The 17,622-nt window shown below is 32.5% G+C and overlaps 1 protein-coding gene across 14 annotated transcripts in view; it reads left to right on the top strand.

Moving 5' to 3' along the window:
- Bltp1 (bridge-like lipid transfer protein family member 1) overlaps positions 1-17,622 on the top strand; it is a 230,242-nt gene that overhangs the window by 54,821 nt on the left and 157,799 nt on the right. For 11 of the 14 annotated variants that reach the window (XM_074041667.1, XM_074041668.1, XM_074041670.1 and 8 more), the window contains 8 exons: positions 4,903-5,058; positions 5,304-5,401; positions 7,184-7,362; positions 7,521-7,627; positions 8,501-8,709; positions 10,858-10,917; positions 14,750-14,977; positions 15,723-15,860. In XM_074041667.1, coding sequence (XP_073897768.1) covers positions 4,903-5,058; positions 5,304-5,401; positions 7,184-7,362; positions 7,521-7,627; positions 8,501-8,709; positions 10,858-10,917; positions 14,750-14,977; positions 15,723-15,860 — 1,175 coding nt within the window. The remainder of the gene's footprint in view (positions 1-4,902; positions 5,059-5,303; positions 5,402-7,183; positions 7,363-7,520; positions 7,628-8,500; positions 8,710-10,857; positions 10,918-14,749; positions 14,978-15,722; positions 15,861-17,622) is intronic. The other 3 variants (XM_074041672.1, XM_074041678.1, XM_074041671.1) reach the window with 1 other exon arrangement.

Raw genomic sequence — 17,622 nt, 5'->3', positions numbered from 1 at the left:
AGTGAAGACTGGTGTTTAAGGGAATACATTTACCTTCTACAATTGAGCAAGTCAGGGAAATGTCCTAGTTCTACATGTTCAAAGTAGTGGTTTTCAAACTTCAACTTGCACCAGAATCACCTGGAAAGCTTCTCAAAACACAGGTTGCTGGATCTACGCTGTGAGTTTCTGGTTCAGTGGGTTGGGGATGGAGATGGGGAGTTTGCATTTCAGAGAAGTCCCTGATGATGCTGATGTTGTGGTCTGGGGACCACTCTTTGAGTACTGCAGATCAAGAGCAAAAATGAAGTGTGCTTTCCCATCCTCCTTATAAAACCTGACTGTGCTGGTGGAGTGACTCAAGTGGTAGAGCACCTGCTTAGCAAGCATGAGACCCTGCTGAGTTCAAACCTCTGTACTGTCTCCCTCACCCCCCCAAAAACAAACAAACAAACAAACAAAACACCTGGCTGTGATGCCAGCCACAGGTATGAGGAAATTGTTCATATGAACAACCCAAGTGTGAAAAGAACGAATGTGTATAATAAATAAAAAAAACCCCAAATATATTGCTTTCATATTTAGAGTCTGCTTATTTTCTGTTGGCATAGGTAATCAAGTGGATGCTGTCACTAGTCAAAAAAATCCTTTATTTCTAGGAGCATATTATAGTACCCATTCAATTTCATGAGTATAAAAACATGTAGTCTTAGTCTGTGATAATGGAAATATTACTACATAAATGTTAGTAGCATTTATTGAAGTGGTTTAGATCTGCATTGTTGGTATAATTTGCCAGAGTCAGTGCCTACTCTCTGGAAACCTGTTATTTGCTTGACTGGTGGTATTCAACCATCCCTCCATCCATCCATCCATCTTTCCATCCATCCATCCATTCAGCAGTCATTTGCAAACATCCAGTCTGTTCTGAGTCCTATTAGATATTAGGAATAGTGGTGATTAACATATGCATAAATAATCATAGTAATTATTGCCTGGACATTAGTTGGCTAAATTACTTCACTGTTTATACTTTAGTTTCCTTATTTGTGGAATAAGAAAAATTTCTATCCTACTTTTGCTGTTGCTAGAGTATTGACATTTTAAAATGCCTTTCACTGCAACATGTTCAATCTTTTATATTTAGTTTTATATTTAGTCTTAATATTTGGTTTTATATTTATTTTATATTTAATTTCTTGTTTGAGTAGGTGCCTTACTTTCGGAACTAAATAGAGTTCTTCTAGTTTGCTGGAGTTATATTCTGCTTCTCCAAGATTTGAATCAGTGTCCCTGTAATAGAAAATTTGACAGAATCCCTGGCAAGTTACTTTTGCCAGTAAAGCAGAACACTGAATAAACAATTCTGTTCAAGTTTATGAAAAAATTAACAGCTAGTATGTACAATGTGTATTATGTGTCTGACTCTGTCCTAAGAAATTTACACATATTATAATTGGATCCTCAGAAAAACTCAGAGATCAATTTTATTATTTAAAGATGGAAACAATGAGTTACAGAAAGTTGTAGCAAATTGTCCAGTCATACCACTACTAAGTTGGTTGAACTAGAGTTCCAACTCAAATAGTCTGGCTTGAAGAGTCTCTGGTATTTCTTAGCTTCTTTGACTATAGCCTTTCTCCTCTCACTTAAGACTTTGTGGTTTAACTTTGTCTTTTAAATATATTACTATTTTCTTTTCAGTACTGGGGATTGAACCAGGGCCTTGTGCATGGTAGGCAAGTGTTCTACCACTTGAGATACATTCCTAGATTTCTTGCCCTAGAATTTCTATTTTCAAATATTTAATACTTTGTATTATTTTTCCCTCAGACACTTCACATATTCATATAGCAGAACTAAAAATAGCTGGCGTAGAAGTAAATTCTTCATGATTTACAAATTGTATTTTGAAGTAGCACTTTCATTTAAACCAAGTATTAATTACTTTTAAATAGCCAAGTATGTATTTCTTAATGCAGATTTTTCATAAATTATTTTTTGTCACTCATGCTTTATGTATCAAAATTTGCTCTTTTGGTTATTTATCTCAAATTCATTTGGAGCAATTTAAGAATGTACAGTAAGTTGTAAAAACAAACATTATCAGCACTTAAATAGTTCATCTCCCATATTTAATAGTAATATGTAACATTTGGCCATATTGTATCATTTTTGAGAAAGACATCCAGTATTATCAATAACTCTGGAGTCTTTTTAAAACTTAATAATTCTCTAAAAAAAGAATAATAGTGATTTAGTCTTGGAGTGCACTTACTTGGTTACAGTGTTCCAGTTGTTTTCTGTGCTGTCAAAGTTCTATAGAAGGAAATTATCCATCCGGATAGAGGGAATGACTAATGTTCTTCAACAGCCATTCTCATGTGACTTATTCATAAGATAAAATTATTCTTCAGAAATTTTGATGTGGTATAAAGATAGGTTTATGTTAAATATAATGTAGACCCTCTGGAGTGAAAACTATTAAACAGGGGCAGAAAATGAAGCTTCTTGTAAGAATAACCAAATTGACTTAGATATACTATGGTAAAGGAGGGAAGAGAATAAAAAATATAACAATTTTACAAGTTCTGATACCAATTGATTGGTATTTTATGGGGTGTCTAACAATTTAATTACAAAGTGAGTCATTGGTGGATTTTTCAAATTAACATTTAACTTGCTGCATTAGTAACTTTAACTTCTTGTATAAACAAGTAAAGCAGTCATGGAACATGAGGAAATCAGCCTTATGAATGATGAATTTATAATGGAGTTTGTTAATTCCAGAAATGACTTTTGGGAATCTCCCAAGTGCTAGACTGCTATGCTTAAGAATAAAGTTCAAAAGAGGAATGGAGTTAGACTAGGTAGGTATGGTGACAGTTAGAAGTAAGAGGTTGAAAGTGAAGCATAAATATTATAAAGGATGATGAACCACCTGTGAATGCTGATTAAATGAAATCAAAGTATATTTAAAGTAAATATAAGTTAAATTCCCTTCCATATTAATAGAACAGTTAATAGCATATGCCCTTATATTATTGATATTATAAGACTTTAAATCTAATGTTAATTCATTGAAACGTGCATTAAATGGTTTATTTTGCTGTTTTAATGAGGCAGAAATTTCTCTCTTTAAAAATGTGTGCCAGCTTCTGTGTGCACACATGTGCAGCTAAATTTTAAATGATTTATGTGATAGGCAAGATAAGTTAACTTCTGATATCATTATTGAATCTAACTTATGTTTTTCAGTTTAAAGATGCCCTTTAAAATTCAAAGAAAACTACTTTAAGTATTTAGTAGTTTTTATCCACAATTGTCCTTAGAATATCTTTAATAAAAAGTGCTACCATCTGTGGAGCACTTACTTGGTGTCAGTTATTTTGTTAAAAGTTTGCCTAAGTAATCTCTGTCCTCCTAATAAGTCTGAGTTTTCCCATTTTATAAGAAAACTGATACGTTTAAGTCATTTTTTTCAAGATTCCCTAGCTAATAAATCCAGAATGTAAACTCAGCCCTGTCTGGTATCAAAATCAGTGTTATAACAATGCTGCTTTCAGTTTCCTTATTTCCACATACACACCGAAGTTCTAATTTATATGCAGTGTCCCTGTGCTGTATACTTTGAGTATGCAAAGATGAGGTTGACATTTCTAGGAGTGCAACTTTATTATTGGGGGAATATACAATGCATGGAAATGATATCGGGGTCATAAGAAAAAGTTGTGAAAACCACTGTGGAAGACCAGTGCTAATATGTTAATATAGACATTTTATTTCTTGATATTAAAAAAAAATAAAGATACCAAAAGATAAACTGACTAAGCATATGAACACAGTTTTAAAAAGCAACTATTAAAACATACATCAGTAGTAAACAAAGATGAATGATTAAATTTTAAAAAGACTAAGTCTATGTTTTAATCATCATTGCAGTTCCAGAGTCTGAACTAGAGCCTGACATACAGTAGATACTAAGTAGATATTTCACAAATAAACGTGAAAAAACATTCACTTGTACTTGTAATTTAGAAAGTCAATAAAAGTGAGACATTATTTTTCACTTCTGCAATAGCAAGTCCTCCCCTTTCCCCCACAATGCCCCCGGGGCAAAAAAATAACCTAGAACAAAAAATTAGATAGGTCAAAATAAATGCAATGCAGGACACTCTGGTTTCTCTTTAGGTCACATAAAACTTTCACCTTTTACTAACTATAATGCAGAAGTGGACACAAATAAGTGTGTATGTATTCATTTTTGGTAGCAACATAAGTAGATTCATTTCTCTTGGCAGGCAATCTTGTAATCTATAATAGCCTGGAAAATTGTCCAATTTGACCCATAAGTTCTACTTCTGGAATCTATTCTGACAAAGTAATACTGAATATGTAAAACATCTTACGTAAAAGTACACTCTGAAATATTGGATGTCATACAAAAATTTAAAAAGAGTATCCAGTAAAATAAACCTTAAGACAAATATTTTTAATGAACTGTTAGTGTAAAATATATGTTAGTGCGTGTAAATTAACCTGGGAAATATTTTTCAGTGAAAAAGCAACACATAAAACACATCAAGGATCTACATAGAAAAATAAGTAGGAGGAAATGTATCCACAATATTTGATTATTCAGATAGTGGACTATTAGATAATTTTTTTCTATTTTCTAAAATTTCTTGGAGAAAATAATATAGTAAATGTATAAGAGTTTTTTTTTTTGTGTGGAACTATGACTAGTCAGTAGATGTCTCTTTATTGTTAGATCATTTAGTTATATCTTAGACACTTTAAAATATTTCAATATAAAGGTTATTTTTAGTTAGAAAAATTTTATTTTTTACTAGTTAGTATCTCTTATGTTTTGTTTTCTGAACTTTAACTTTACTTTCTGTTTGGTATGCCCAATAATTTTAGATTTAATTCAAGACTGGTCTAGTGATAGTGCTCCAGACATTTTTTCATTTGTTCCATATACATGGAATTTTAAAATCATGTTTCATCAATTTGAAATGATTTGGGCTGCTAATCAACACAATTGGATTGACTGTTCCACTAAACAACAGGAAAATGGTAAGAAAAATTTAAATATTAATTATTCAACTTACTAAGATACATGCTAGTGACAAATTGGAGTTTTAGTAGATACTAGAATTGATTTTTTTCTCCATTGTGAAACTTTCAGAGAACTATTTTAGAATTTGTATTGGAATTTGCATATTGTCTTACATTGAATTTTGTTTACATATGCATTGAAAATAATTTTTCCATTTAAATTTTGACATTGAAAGTAAATTTGCTTTTTTCTCTTTTTATAGTGTATCTGGCAGCCTGTGGGGAAACATTAAACATTGATTTTTCTTTGCCTTTTACGGATTTTGTTCCCGCTACATGTAATACCAAGTTCTCCTTAAGAGTATGTACAATTGGGTGCATTGTTTATTCCAGAAGTTTGTTAGTTAAGTTTGATTTCCCAATCTATATTTACCTTTCCATGCCCATCCCACTGCAACCTTAATGTTCTTCCCTTTTGTTTCAGTGTCATAGAATTCCCACTGTTTCCTTTTTGTAATTAACTGCCCTTAAGAATTTGGCTAATATAAAAAAAAAGTCCTGAGCTGATTGTTTTCTTAGAGGTCATTTCTATCTCTGTGTCTGTTCTGTGTGTTCTCTTAAGAATCTGTTCAAGCCCTAATGGTCTATGAACTAATTTTATGCTTCCTTATATGATTCCTCATTGAACCTTGAATTCAGGGACAAACCATAATACTTTTCCTTCCTTTTATGGAAGAGACATCTCTTATATATGTCTCCCAAGCTCACAACTTTGTGGAACACCTAATGTTAGCAATTGTAGCAGTATAGGCTATGGTGGTAAAAGTAGCAATAGTAGTGGGAACATCTAACACTTATGAAGCATGTCAAACATTTTCTTTGTGCCAGAGACTGTTCCAAATGCTTTACATGTAGTAACCATTTAATTCTCAAAACAGCCTTCTTGAGCTACTTATTACTATAATCTTGTAATGAGCAATGAGAGCAGTAGCTTGGTGTAGTGGAACATGCCTATAGACCCAGCACTCAGCAGGCAGAGGCAGGAAAGTCACAAATGCAAGACCAGCCTGCACTGCATTAAAAGAGAGAGAGAGAGAGAGAGAGAGAGAGAGAGAGAGAGAGAGAAAGAACTGAGGAGCTAGTGAATTGCCAATTTGGATGTTGAACTCTGTAAACATAGCTTAGGGATCTGTTTTCTTTTAGCCACTCTTTTATGCTGTTTGTTAAGACAATAGGCATCAAAATGCACAAGTAGTAGAGGATCTATAAGAAAAAAGTGAAACACAATGAAGATTCTCTCATATACAAACTTAGAATTATTAAAAGTCAAAAAAAGATACTTTAGAAATGAAAAAAAAATACAGAACATATTTCACCTGAGCTTATATTAGAGAGTAGAGTGTTTTTTTCATTTTATTTTTGTTTTGTTCTGGTTGTTGTTTGTTTTTTGTATTATAGGAAAGTGAACATAGGGCCTCATGTACCTCCTGAGTATCTGGGGTTACAGACGTGCCACATTTTTCCCCCCCTACCACTTGAACCAAAGCCCAGCCCTTTTGTTTCATTATTTTTTGAATGGGGTTCACATTTTTGCCATGGGAAACCTGTACTGCTGTCATCCTATTTACACTTCCTGCATAGGTGGATAACAGGTGGGTACCACTGTATCCAGCTTTTTATTGCTTCAGATGGGTTCTTGTGAAATTTTTGTCTGGGATGGTCTCCAACCATGATCCTCTCAAGTTGGTATGATTACAGTGTGAGCCCCTGCACCTGGCTTTTTTTTTTTTTTCTTTCTATTTTTAAGTTTATTTTTATTTTTTTAAATTTTAAAATGAGTTTCACGTAAGATATCAATGTTATCCATGGATCGAAGACAATATTTTCACTGTTTTTGAGGAACTATGTCATTTCTTTTTCTAATGCTTTTTCTTTATTTTGCATTTACAATTTAATTTTTGTCAATGTAAAATCTTATTCCAAGTGTTTACCTGACTGTTCAGTTTAAAATATACCATTTAAACTTTATTTATGTTGAATATATTTTCATTGTTGTTACACTTTGTATAGATTATCTGTAAATAGTGTCTGACATATTTATGTACTAACTTTATTATCTGGGTTATTCTAAATTATTTTTTAGGGGGAAGATGTGGATCTTCATTTGTTTCTACCAGATTGTCACCCTAGTAAATATTCATTATTTATGTTGGTAAAGAATTGCCATACAAATAAGATGATTCATGATGCTGCTATTCCTGCTGAGTGTCAGAGTGGCCAGAAAACAGTTAAGCCCAGATGGCGCAACATTACTCAGGAAAAGTGAGCACATTAAATTAATGACCTAAGTACTTTGTGCTTATAGGTAGAGAAGTGTCTTCTTTCAAATAATAATAATATTTAGTTATCTGTAATTAGTTTTTACATGTAATGAAGGAAATGAATATCTGACCAGATACTGTTTTTTTTACTCTTCAAAGGGCTGGATGGGTTGAATGCTGGACTGTCCCAAGCGTCATGCTTACAATTGATTATGCATGGCATCCAATTTATCCACAAAAAGCAGATGAACAGCTAAAACAATCATGTAAGAGTTTTTTTTTTTTAATGAAACAGCTGCTATTTGATATTCATCAGATTCCAAAAACACATAAGACAATTAGAAATTCATTTATTCTTCTAAAATATATAATCTTTTAAATATTCTGGAATAATTATAGCTACCTTTTATTAACAACTGTATGAGGTAGCTACTGTAATTTTTGAAATTTTGGACTTGAAGACATATGCTCAGCAAAGGTATAAGTACTTTTCTCAAGGTTTGGCAAACTTGAAGTAGCAGAGATGGAAAAGCATTTATTAATCTGCATATTTAAGATGCTTGATTTTGTGAAATACTAGTTTCTTACATTTTGACAGCTATCATTTAATTTATAGTTTTGTGAACGTAATTTGCCTTATTCCTTTGTCCAAAAAAAAAAAAAATCAGAGTCAGTTGATTTTTTTCTATGTGTATGTGTTTTTGTCTTATGTGTTAAGTTTCAAAGAATAGTTTTCAAAATTCTTCATATGTATAGTGTTAATAAGGTCACAGTGCATTTGAATAGGTATTTTTGTGAAAACAACTTTCTAGTTTTATGCCCAAATATAGCTAAGGCCTGTTTATTATCCAAGTATATATTTTAGGGACTTAATTAAGAATGTTGCTCATGTTAACAAGAACTTTTCATTTTCCTGTGCAGTTTGATTTATGCATTTAACTCCATATTCAGTGAAGTTGTTCCTTATTTCCTTTCTTAGTTATTGGTTTTTTGGGTCTGTTTTCATTATACAGTATAGTTATATCAAGATTATTTGATTTTATACTTGCAAAGTAAAATTTCTTACTTCCTTGAAGGACTTTTAGGAGATCATTTTCTACTTCCCTCAGATATTAATCTTCCCCCTCAATTTATTACAGTGTCAGAAATGGAAGAAACAATGCTATCTGTATTAAGGCCAGGCCAGAAAACATCAGACAGAGTTGTTTCTTCTCCCTGTACTTCTTCACGTCCTCCTGTTGATCCCTCAGAACTTCCACCTGATAAACTTCATGTAGAAATGGAACTTTCCCCAGACTCTCAGATAACTCTCTATGGACCTCTGTTAAATGCATTTTTATGTATAAAGGTATGGTTTTTAAAAGAAAATCTGTTTTTAAATGTTGGCAAAGTAGTTCAAAATGCAATTGATAATTGAGGCCTTTTGAAATAGCCAATTGGATATTTTAAATTGTTGAGCATGTATTTTATATGTTGACAGGACTTGAAATGCTAATCAGTTACAAAATTACATAGTAAAAATAGAGCTCATCAGTTTAGCTTTTTAAAAAATTTGTTTTTTAACTATGTTTTAGGAAATTACTAGTTGCTAGAGATCAAGATGATAAGTATCTGTTAGCTAGAGGGATAAGTAAACAAAATACATGAACAAATTTTAACACTTCATATATACTGTACAACTAGAAGTACTTTTTGTTACCTGGGAATAATTGGAACCAGGAAAAGTGTATTTCCAGTACATCCATTAAAAACATTTCGTTATAAATAATGAGCTAAGATTTATTTGGAGCTTTATTTTAAAAATAGAAATAAATACATGAAAATCGGCTTGTATCAGAATATGCCTGTCAAATTTCAGTTCTGAATAAATGTGCAGTACATTTCTGATCAGAGAGTGAATCAAGTATTGATCCTTTGCTGTAGTTTTTCTACTGAAATTGTGTGATTGCACAGTATAAGAACGCTTTAAGGTTAATATCTCTATTGTGCTTACATAGAGAGATTACATTTGGAAGAATATTCGAGGACTTCAGTTTTTCTAGAAAAAACTTTTATTCTTTAATATTCAAATAAACCTTAGAAAAGCCTTATGTAAGTTATTATTAAGTCTTACTAATTTTTTACTATTTCTGGTAACTCCCTTCTAAACTTTTAGATACTGCTTATCACTGATAGCTTTGCCTGTGATCACAGTAGTATTCCAGCATTACTTCAGACCACCTTCATGAAATTTTTGCATTTTCCCAGGGCTTTGCAAATTTATTTTGTCTTTGGTTTTCATTGAACTGTTGGTTGTTAACTATATCTGAATGAAAGAGAGATTATCTCTCATCATGAACAGTAGATCTCTACTGCAGGGATTTTTGTGCAGGTCTAATTTTATAGTGCTGACTTATTTGCTTCCTTTTGCAATTTCATAACTGCAGAGATAATAAGTACTTAGTTAACAGAGAATTATATAATGTACAGTAATAAGAAAGAGTAACTTATTGTGGACTACGATGATAAATGTTGGTTGGGGAGAGAAGATCAGGGCTTGTTAGTGAAGACTTTCTGGAGGAAGTGCTGGCTAAATTGGGTTTTGAAGTTATATAAAATTTCAATATTCAAGTTACTCTTTTATGCTTACTAAAACTGTTATAAAATGTGAGATAACATAGCTTAAGATAAAGATGCAAGGGAAAATGTATGTGATTAATATTTGTGGGAACTTAGAATTTCTGTTGGTTACCTTTTCTTTCCCTAGCATTTGATTTTATTTACATTTTATTTTGTTATTATTTTACTTATTTTTGGTAGTGCTAGAGATTTAATGCAAGGTCTCATGCTTGGTACACTAGTACTCTACCACCTGATTCACAACCCCAATCTTTTTGCTTTCAGTTTGTATTTCAGATAGGATCCAGCTTTTGCACAGCTAGCTACCATCTCTCTAGTAGCCGGGATTACAGGTGTGAATCACCATGTCTGGCTTGTTAGAGATAGGCTCTCACTAATGTTTTGCCAGTGCTGGGCTTGAACCACAATGTTTCTCTGTCTGCCTCTCCTGTTGTTGGTCTTTCCCTTTGCACTTTATAAAGGGATTCCTAAAAGAGTAATTCTTAGGTTCAGTGGGAAAATACACACACATACATTCTTCTAGGTGTGACCATTGTTTGACCTAAAATGTTCCTCAAGTATTTCCTTCAACATCTGCCTTTCCTGGGATTGCATGTGAGTAGCTGTAACAGGATCAAGATGTAGTTAGCTATTGTTAAAAGAGGTTGAATTATATTTTAAGTAATGATTTAATCAGCAGGCTAATGGTGGTTACAGTGATATGACATCAGTTTTTGAATACTACTAAAGAAGTGTTGATGTTTGTTGCATTGCCATGTCCATATCAGGTCTGAAGTTTCCGTTTTGTGCAGTATTGGGGCTTGAACTTGACCTTACACTTGCTATTTGAGCAATCTGCCACATGAGCTGTGCACCCAATCTTTTTTTTTTTTTTTAGATAGGGTCTCAAGGTTTTACCTGGGCTTGCCTTGCACCACAATCCTCCTACATTTGCCTCGTAAGTAGCTGGGATTACAAGCATGCACCACCACACTGGTCTTATTTTTGAGATAGGTCTCGCTGACTTTTTGTCTGGTCTGGCCTTGAAGTGAAATCCTTCTGTCTCTGCCTCCCTTGAACCTCATTTTTTTTTTTTAAAGAACAAAACGAAGAAATCCAAAATAGAAAAATACAGAGAAAGAAGTATATGCTTCAATTTTAAGGTTCTTTATAAATTCTACTCCAAATACTCCAAAGACATGGCCTCTGTTAATAGTTTACTGTGTTTTGACCAAAATTTTGTGTTCCAATAAAGAAAATGCTAGTTTTGCAACCATCAAATTAGAATTTGTATTGAATGTCTATTAAAACAAACTGTAAAATTTTGAGTTTTGACATTTACTAAATGTATATTTAAAACTTGACAGGGAAAAATTTGTGCAGCTCAATGCACTCTATGTTTCCTTATATGTATTTCTTTAAGTTCCTGCTTTTTGTACATATAGTGCCATGCTGATATGGGACTGCTATTCTAGCTTAAATGTCTTTCTCCTAATTTTTTTGTTTTAATGTGTAACTTATGTTTAAAACTTTTTTGGAAGTTAGGCATTATGTATATCATTTATAAAATATGTAATGAAATTCACATATGTAGATGAGAAAAATCAAGGAAACGTGAAAATTCATGAAATTGATGTGGTAGTTCCTTAATTATCAAAATTAAAGAACTGTTTATAAAGAATTACACTATACTTGATTGTACTGAAAAAAATGATTTCTAGAACATACACACATCTCCCAAAAGGCTCCAAAACCAAAAAAGACCCAAAACCTGGCTCTGGCATCATCATTACAAAGAATTCTAAGAAGAATATATACTTCTTTATACCATGCTTTAAAATTTATGAGGACTTTTTATGGAAATGGTAGTTCTTCTCAGATGTAGACAACATAACTAAATAGTAGTCTACAGTCATTTCAGTCATATTAAAACTTCATGTCATTTCTGCAGATATAGGTTGGATAACACTACCACTAACATTACCTTTCTGGATTGACTTCTTTTAGTGTCATTGTACTTTTTGTTTATGGGAGAAGGAAATCTTAGACTTCATAGTGATAGCATGTTGGTAATAGCAAATGCTAACTGTGGATTAAGGGGATGTGTGGCACATATATTTCCCTTGTTAAAAATACTTTTAATAGAATTTAACAGAAGCTTACTAGTTCTGTACTGTTTAGTGTAGTTTTGGAAACCAGTACTTGTATATACGAGTTTTCCTTGCTTCTCTGTTTTATTAGCATCACCTTTTAAACTATTATTGAAATTTTTTTTTTTCAGAAATGAGTATAATTCAATAAATAGAAATTGTTAGCTTGGAAATACGTGGCGGTCTCCTGTTATTTGGTACTCATAAAACAAAATATCTTTAGGAAAATATTATTTGAGAGAACTCTTTGTTTTGTTTTGAGATAGTGTCCTACTGAATAGCCCAGATTGGCCTCCAACTGCCAATCCTCAGCCTCCCAAGTACTGAGAGTATAGAAATGCACCCCTATGCCTGGGGTTTTCCCCAGGCATAAATATAAATATAAATATAAGTTATATAAATATAACTTATCATTTTTAAATTCATACATGCTAACAACTTGTCAAAAGAACACATTTTCCTGGTTCTATCAGCCAATACTTTTTTTCTTGGGGTGTTTGCAATTTATTTCAAAGATTGTTTAATTTTGTAGCCTACTTGTCATAAAATCAAATGAAAGTGTTATAACTGTGTTTAAATGTTTGTGTATATATATTAGTCCTAAAATACCATGTAATATTTTACCACTTACCTTATACTTGGGTTAACATTGTGATAATTTTTTAAATTGAATCCTTAAGAAATTAACTCTTTACAGATGAAAGTTACATATTAAAAAAAAGAGAGAAAGAAAACTTAAGCACCCAGCATTAAACATGTAATATTAGGCTTGCTTTTAAAGGGTGTTAGAATTTTAAAAGTACAATGTTCGGTTGGTACAAATCTGTTAACTCATAAAAGGCTGTTAAGTTGGGCATGGTGATGCACGCCTATAATCGCAATACTCAGGAGCATGAAGCAGGAGGATCAATTATTCCAAACAACCCTGAGCTATGTTGTGAGATCCTGTCCAAAAACAATGAAAAAAAAGAAAGGTTCTTAGTGTTTTCTAATTCTTTAAGAACATAGTCGTGATACAGTTAATAAAAATTAGTAAATTTCCTCTACTACATTGGGCATTTAGTATTCTCTAAAGATTTTAATATGTGTTATTTCTGTCAGATAAGTAGAAATTGGTATAGTAGCAAATTGAATAATCTTTCTTTCCATTATAACAATCTATAGGAATCTATATTTTTTAAAGTTAAATATATTATGACTTCCAAGGGAATTTTTATTAGTAAGAGATTTGTAAACTAAGATCATTAAGGATTAGTTAAAATAAGAACTGATAATTGTTTTGTTGGTAAACATTCTAAGCTAGTAAACATAAGCAATGTACATTGACCCCTTAGACTGGTTGTTTAAAGGGGAAGTGGGGCTGGGATTATTGCAGATTAAAGTGACAAAAGGATGTTTTCCACTTAGTACCTGTCTCTGGCCTCTGTGCCTTCTGTGCACCTGCTGAACCCGTCTCCAGGACTGGGATAGCATTGTATTTTGGAACAGTTCCCAGATGATGAAAGTGAAAATTTAGATCTAAATTGAAATCTTAAATCTGAAAATTGAACTTAGATCTGAAGTGAAAACTGCTCTGAATTCTTTTGAAAAAGTTCGATTAACAAAAAAATTAGACATTTGTATTCAGTTTGGAAATTTTGCTGTTGGAATTTAAGATATAATCCAATGTTTGTTCGTCTTTATGTTTGTGCTTAAATCTGTCCATGCTTCTGGATTAGAAGGACAGTTATTGAGATTTCAAGCAGCTTTCAAGCTGCATCTTTTCTTACTTAGAGAGCTTCATCAATAAGGGAAGAGTACTGGTTTTATGAGTCAATAGATTTGGGATTTTTCCCGCTAATTGTATGATTTTAAGTCTCTCACTGTCCTTTCCTAGGAAAACATATTATGGCCTGATGCCCATAACCTAATCAGAAAATAAATTTGTCAATGACTAAGCTGTAGAATTTACCAAAACACTGACTTTGTTGTCAGGTTTGATAATATAGTTAACATTGTAATAGGAATTCCTTACTACTGATACAATCAACATAAAGAAAAAGGAATTTCAATCAAAATTAAATTTGTTCCTTAAATTGAAACTTTCATTTTAATTTCTGATGCAAAGTAAATCACAATATTAATAGTTAAAATATTTTTGTGTGATAAATGTGAAAAAATTGGTAACTGTTGATAACACATGCTTTAATTCATTGGTAACTGAAATTGGATATTCTTATTAAAGCAGTTGAAACATTTGTGGTAAATATTCCAACTGGAATATGTAAATTACAATTTTTAACTAATCGCTTTTAGGTAAATTTATTTTAAATGATCAGGTTTCCTTAGAGGACATTCATGCCTCAGAACTCTGAGAAGCAAAGATTAAAGACTGTTGAACCATTTGAGCTGTCATAGGTCTTTTTGAGGATCTAATTTACAAGTTTTTAATAGCTCATTAAACTTGTATAATATTCTGCAGTTTTTGCTATTGAGTATTTATTTACTAAGGTACATATGTAGTTTTTCATATTACAGAAATAAACCTGATGCTTTTAATTAAATAAAGGAGTTTAGGGAGATGTATAGGTTACAAATTTAGGGCTCATAGGTAAAATTTTATTTCATGTCTTTAATGGCAGCTTTTAAAAATATTTATAGGAAAACTACTTTGGGGAAGATGACATGTATATGGATTTTGAAGAGGTTATTTCAAGCCCCGTTCTGTCACTGTCAACATCATCCAGTTCTGGTTGGACTGCTGTTGGAATGGAAAATGACAAAAAGGAAAATGAAAGTTCAGCGAAGTCAGTTCATCCACTTGCCTTGCGTCCTTGGGATATTACTGTACTTGTTAATTTGTACAAAGTTCATGGACGTCTTCCCGTTGTAAGTTTTTTGCATATCAATGTGGTCTCAAGTATTATGGCACCTGTCTAGCACAGGCAACTGTATAGGTATGCTCAAGTGTACTTATATAAGAAAGAAGAGTCAGATTCAAAAACTTGTGGATTTATCCTTTCACTCTTAGAAAGCTGGCTTGTTTTCTTCATTATCCGGTAACCTGATCATTGGTGATTTTACTTTTTGTTTTCTTCTTTCATTTTAGCGCCTTCTTTCCTATTCTGTGTAACTTTAGGACATTTTGACATAGTATTGAGTTGTTAATGTTTACAGCTAATCTGATGGATATCCTAGGACTTTATATTTTCTTAACTTTTATCCTGAGACCCAGACCAGTTTGAGGGCCTGATAGTGGACCAATTATTGTAGGTTGAACTGTGTCACACATTTGGATACAGCATGGTGTTCTGGTTCACTCTGAGCCCTGGGGTCTGTTGACCTGGACTGAATAATGTTCCCCAAACCCAGGGAATTTGGAGCAGGGCCAATTAGGGAGGAGGTGGTCTTAGAGCAATATGCTGCATATGGTGAATCAGCATTGCATAGCAGAGGTCACCTTTTGTGCTTAGTGTCCTTACTGGGGTACAGAATAATTGTTTTTGTCAGCATGCATTCTTGCTTACCTTGAAAAATCAGTTTCTCTTAATTATGCTAATAATTTTTATTTTCCTATAATTTCTCACTAATAGCTTTTTCTATATTTTGATTGTGGTATTTTGTTTGACTGTAGCATGGAACTGCTGATGGTCCTGAGTGCCCTACAGCTTTCTTGGAAAGAGTATGTTTTGAAATGAAAAAAGGATTCGGGGAGACCATGCTGCAACTTGTCCTGTCACCCCTGAGTGTGTTTGTCAGTGACAGCTATCAGGTAATGTGAAAGTGAGATACGACTAAAGACTTAGAGATCGTTTGTTAATATTGATTGGATCAAAACAGTGCGTTCAGTTTCTGTGCATGGAATGTATGGCTTTTCTAAAAGCTATAGACTTTAATATTAAGTTTTGTGTATAGCTACATATATGAGAATTATTTCAGGAGTCTGGTTTTGCTTTTTATTTGATCCTTTATTGTATTTTTTATGTTTTGCTTTTATAAATGGAAAGAAATACTTTATAACTTTGTAATGTATTTATAAAAGGGGAAACATTTTATTAACCAGTAACAAAAGTTTAAAACATAAACATCTATGTGATAAATGATTTATTCTAATATACTTACAAGATTTTTTTCTTTTTTTCATTTATTAGCATATAATGCTTATACAGGGAGGATACATTGTGACATTTGCATATGTGTGCACAATATATGTTAATTAGACTCATCCTTTCATCCTCCTTCATTCTCCTCCCACTTCTTAGAATAATTTCAACAAGTTTCATTGTTCTGTTTTCATGCATTAATACAAAATATATCCACAATATTCTCCCTTCTTCACTCTCTTCATTTACTTTCCTCCCACTGGTATCCTGGACAGAACCTCTTTTCTTGTATTTATTTTTGGTGTACTGGGGATTGAACTCAGGGTCTTATGCTTGCTAGGCAGGCACTTTACCACTTGAGGTACTCTTGCCCACTTTTTTATGTGTTTAGTGTTTTCCAGAAAGCGTCTCAAACTATTTGCCTGGGTTCGCTTTGAACTGAGATTCTCCTAATCGCTGCCTTCTGAATAGCTAGGATTATAGGTGTTAGTCATGGGTGCCTATCTCTGTTCTTAATTTTTAAGTGTATATTGATTTGAACAATATCAAATGCCAGTTGCTTTGGTATTTCAGACATGTACATATTGTGCTCTAATGCCTCTCTGTTACTTTCTTTTTCTCTATCACCCTGCTCCCATATTATTTAACAGTTTACCTTTTATTTTGTTATACTGTGTTCATGCACAGATGTATCATCAGTTTTTGAGACATGCTTTCTGTAACCTAAGGTATAAATGACAATTCATTAAAGAAAAAGATATTTCAAAATAATCAAAGAAAGAAAAAAAAGATATGTCATTCATGATATCTTTTTTAAAATTTTTTTGTTAGCATATTATAGTTTTACAGGGGGTACATTGTGACACTTACGTTCATCCCTACTTCTTTCACCTTTATGTCTCCCTCAATCCCATGTTCTTAGAGAAATTTCAACAGGTTTCATTGTTGTGTCTCAGTTTTTCTTTTCTTATATGGACACTGGTCCCACAAAGTCCACACTAATTTAGTACATCATCTTACTTTGATTATATCTGCAATAAACCATATTTCGAAAAATCTCACATGCACAGTTTTCAGAACTGTGAGTCTTGTCTTTTAGGAGTTGCAGTTTAGTCTACAATGTGGTGCCAGCCATAATAACACTTAAGTTATAGTCCTTACTGGATTATTAGGTAGGCTCCATCTTAGGACACATCAAGATTTGCATGTATTTTTGAGCAAAAAAACAATCCTTCCAAATTTTGACCAGAAGAGAACTTTATTGACCATTCTCTAGCCTTTTCAGATGAAAGGTTAGGGAACTGATGCAAACAGAATAAGATAGTTTTATATAAAGTCATACAGTTTGGGTAAAAATAAAATATTGTACCAGAGAAGCTTCTAGAGTTAATATTGAAGCCACATTTTGCAATTTACTTAAAAAAAAAAAAA

Source organism: Castor canadensis, chromosome 9, assembly GCF_047511655.1.
Source record: "Castor canadensis chromosome 9, mCasCan1.hap1v2, whole genome shotgun sequence".
Classification (NCBI taxonomy): domain Eukaryota; kingdom Metazoa; phylum Chordata; class Mammalia; order Rodentia; family Castoridae; genus Castor; species Castor canadensis.
Note: the sequence above shows the minus strand (reverse complement) of the source record. Positions and strands in the feature narration are given on the sequence as shown.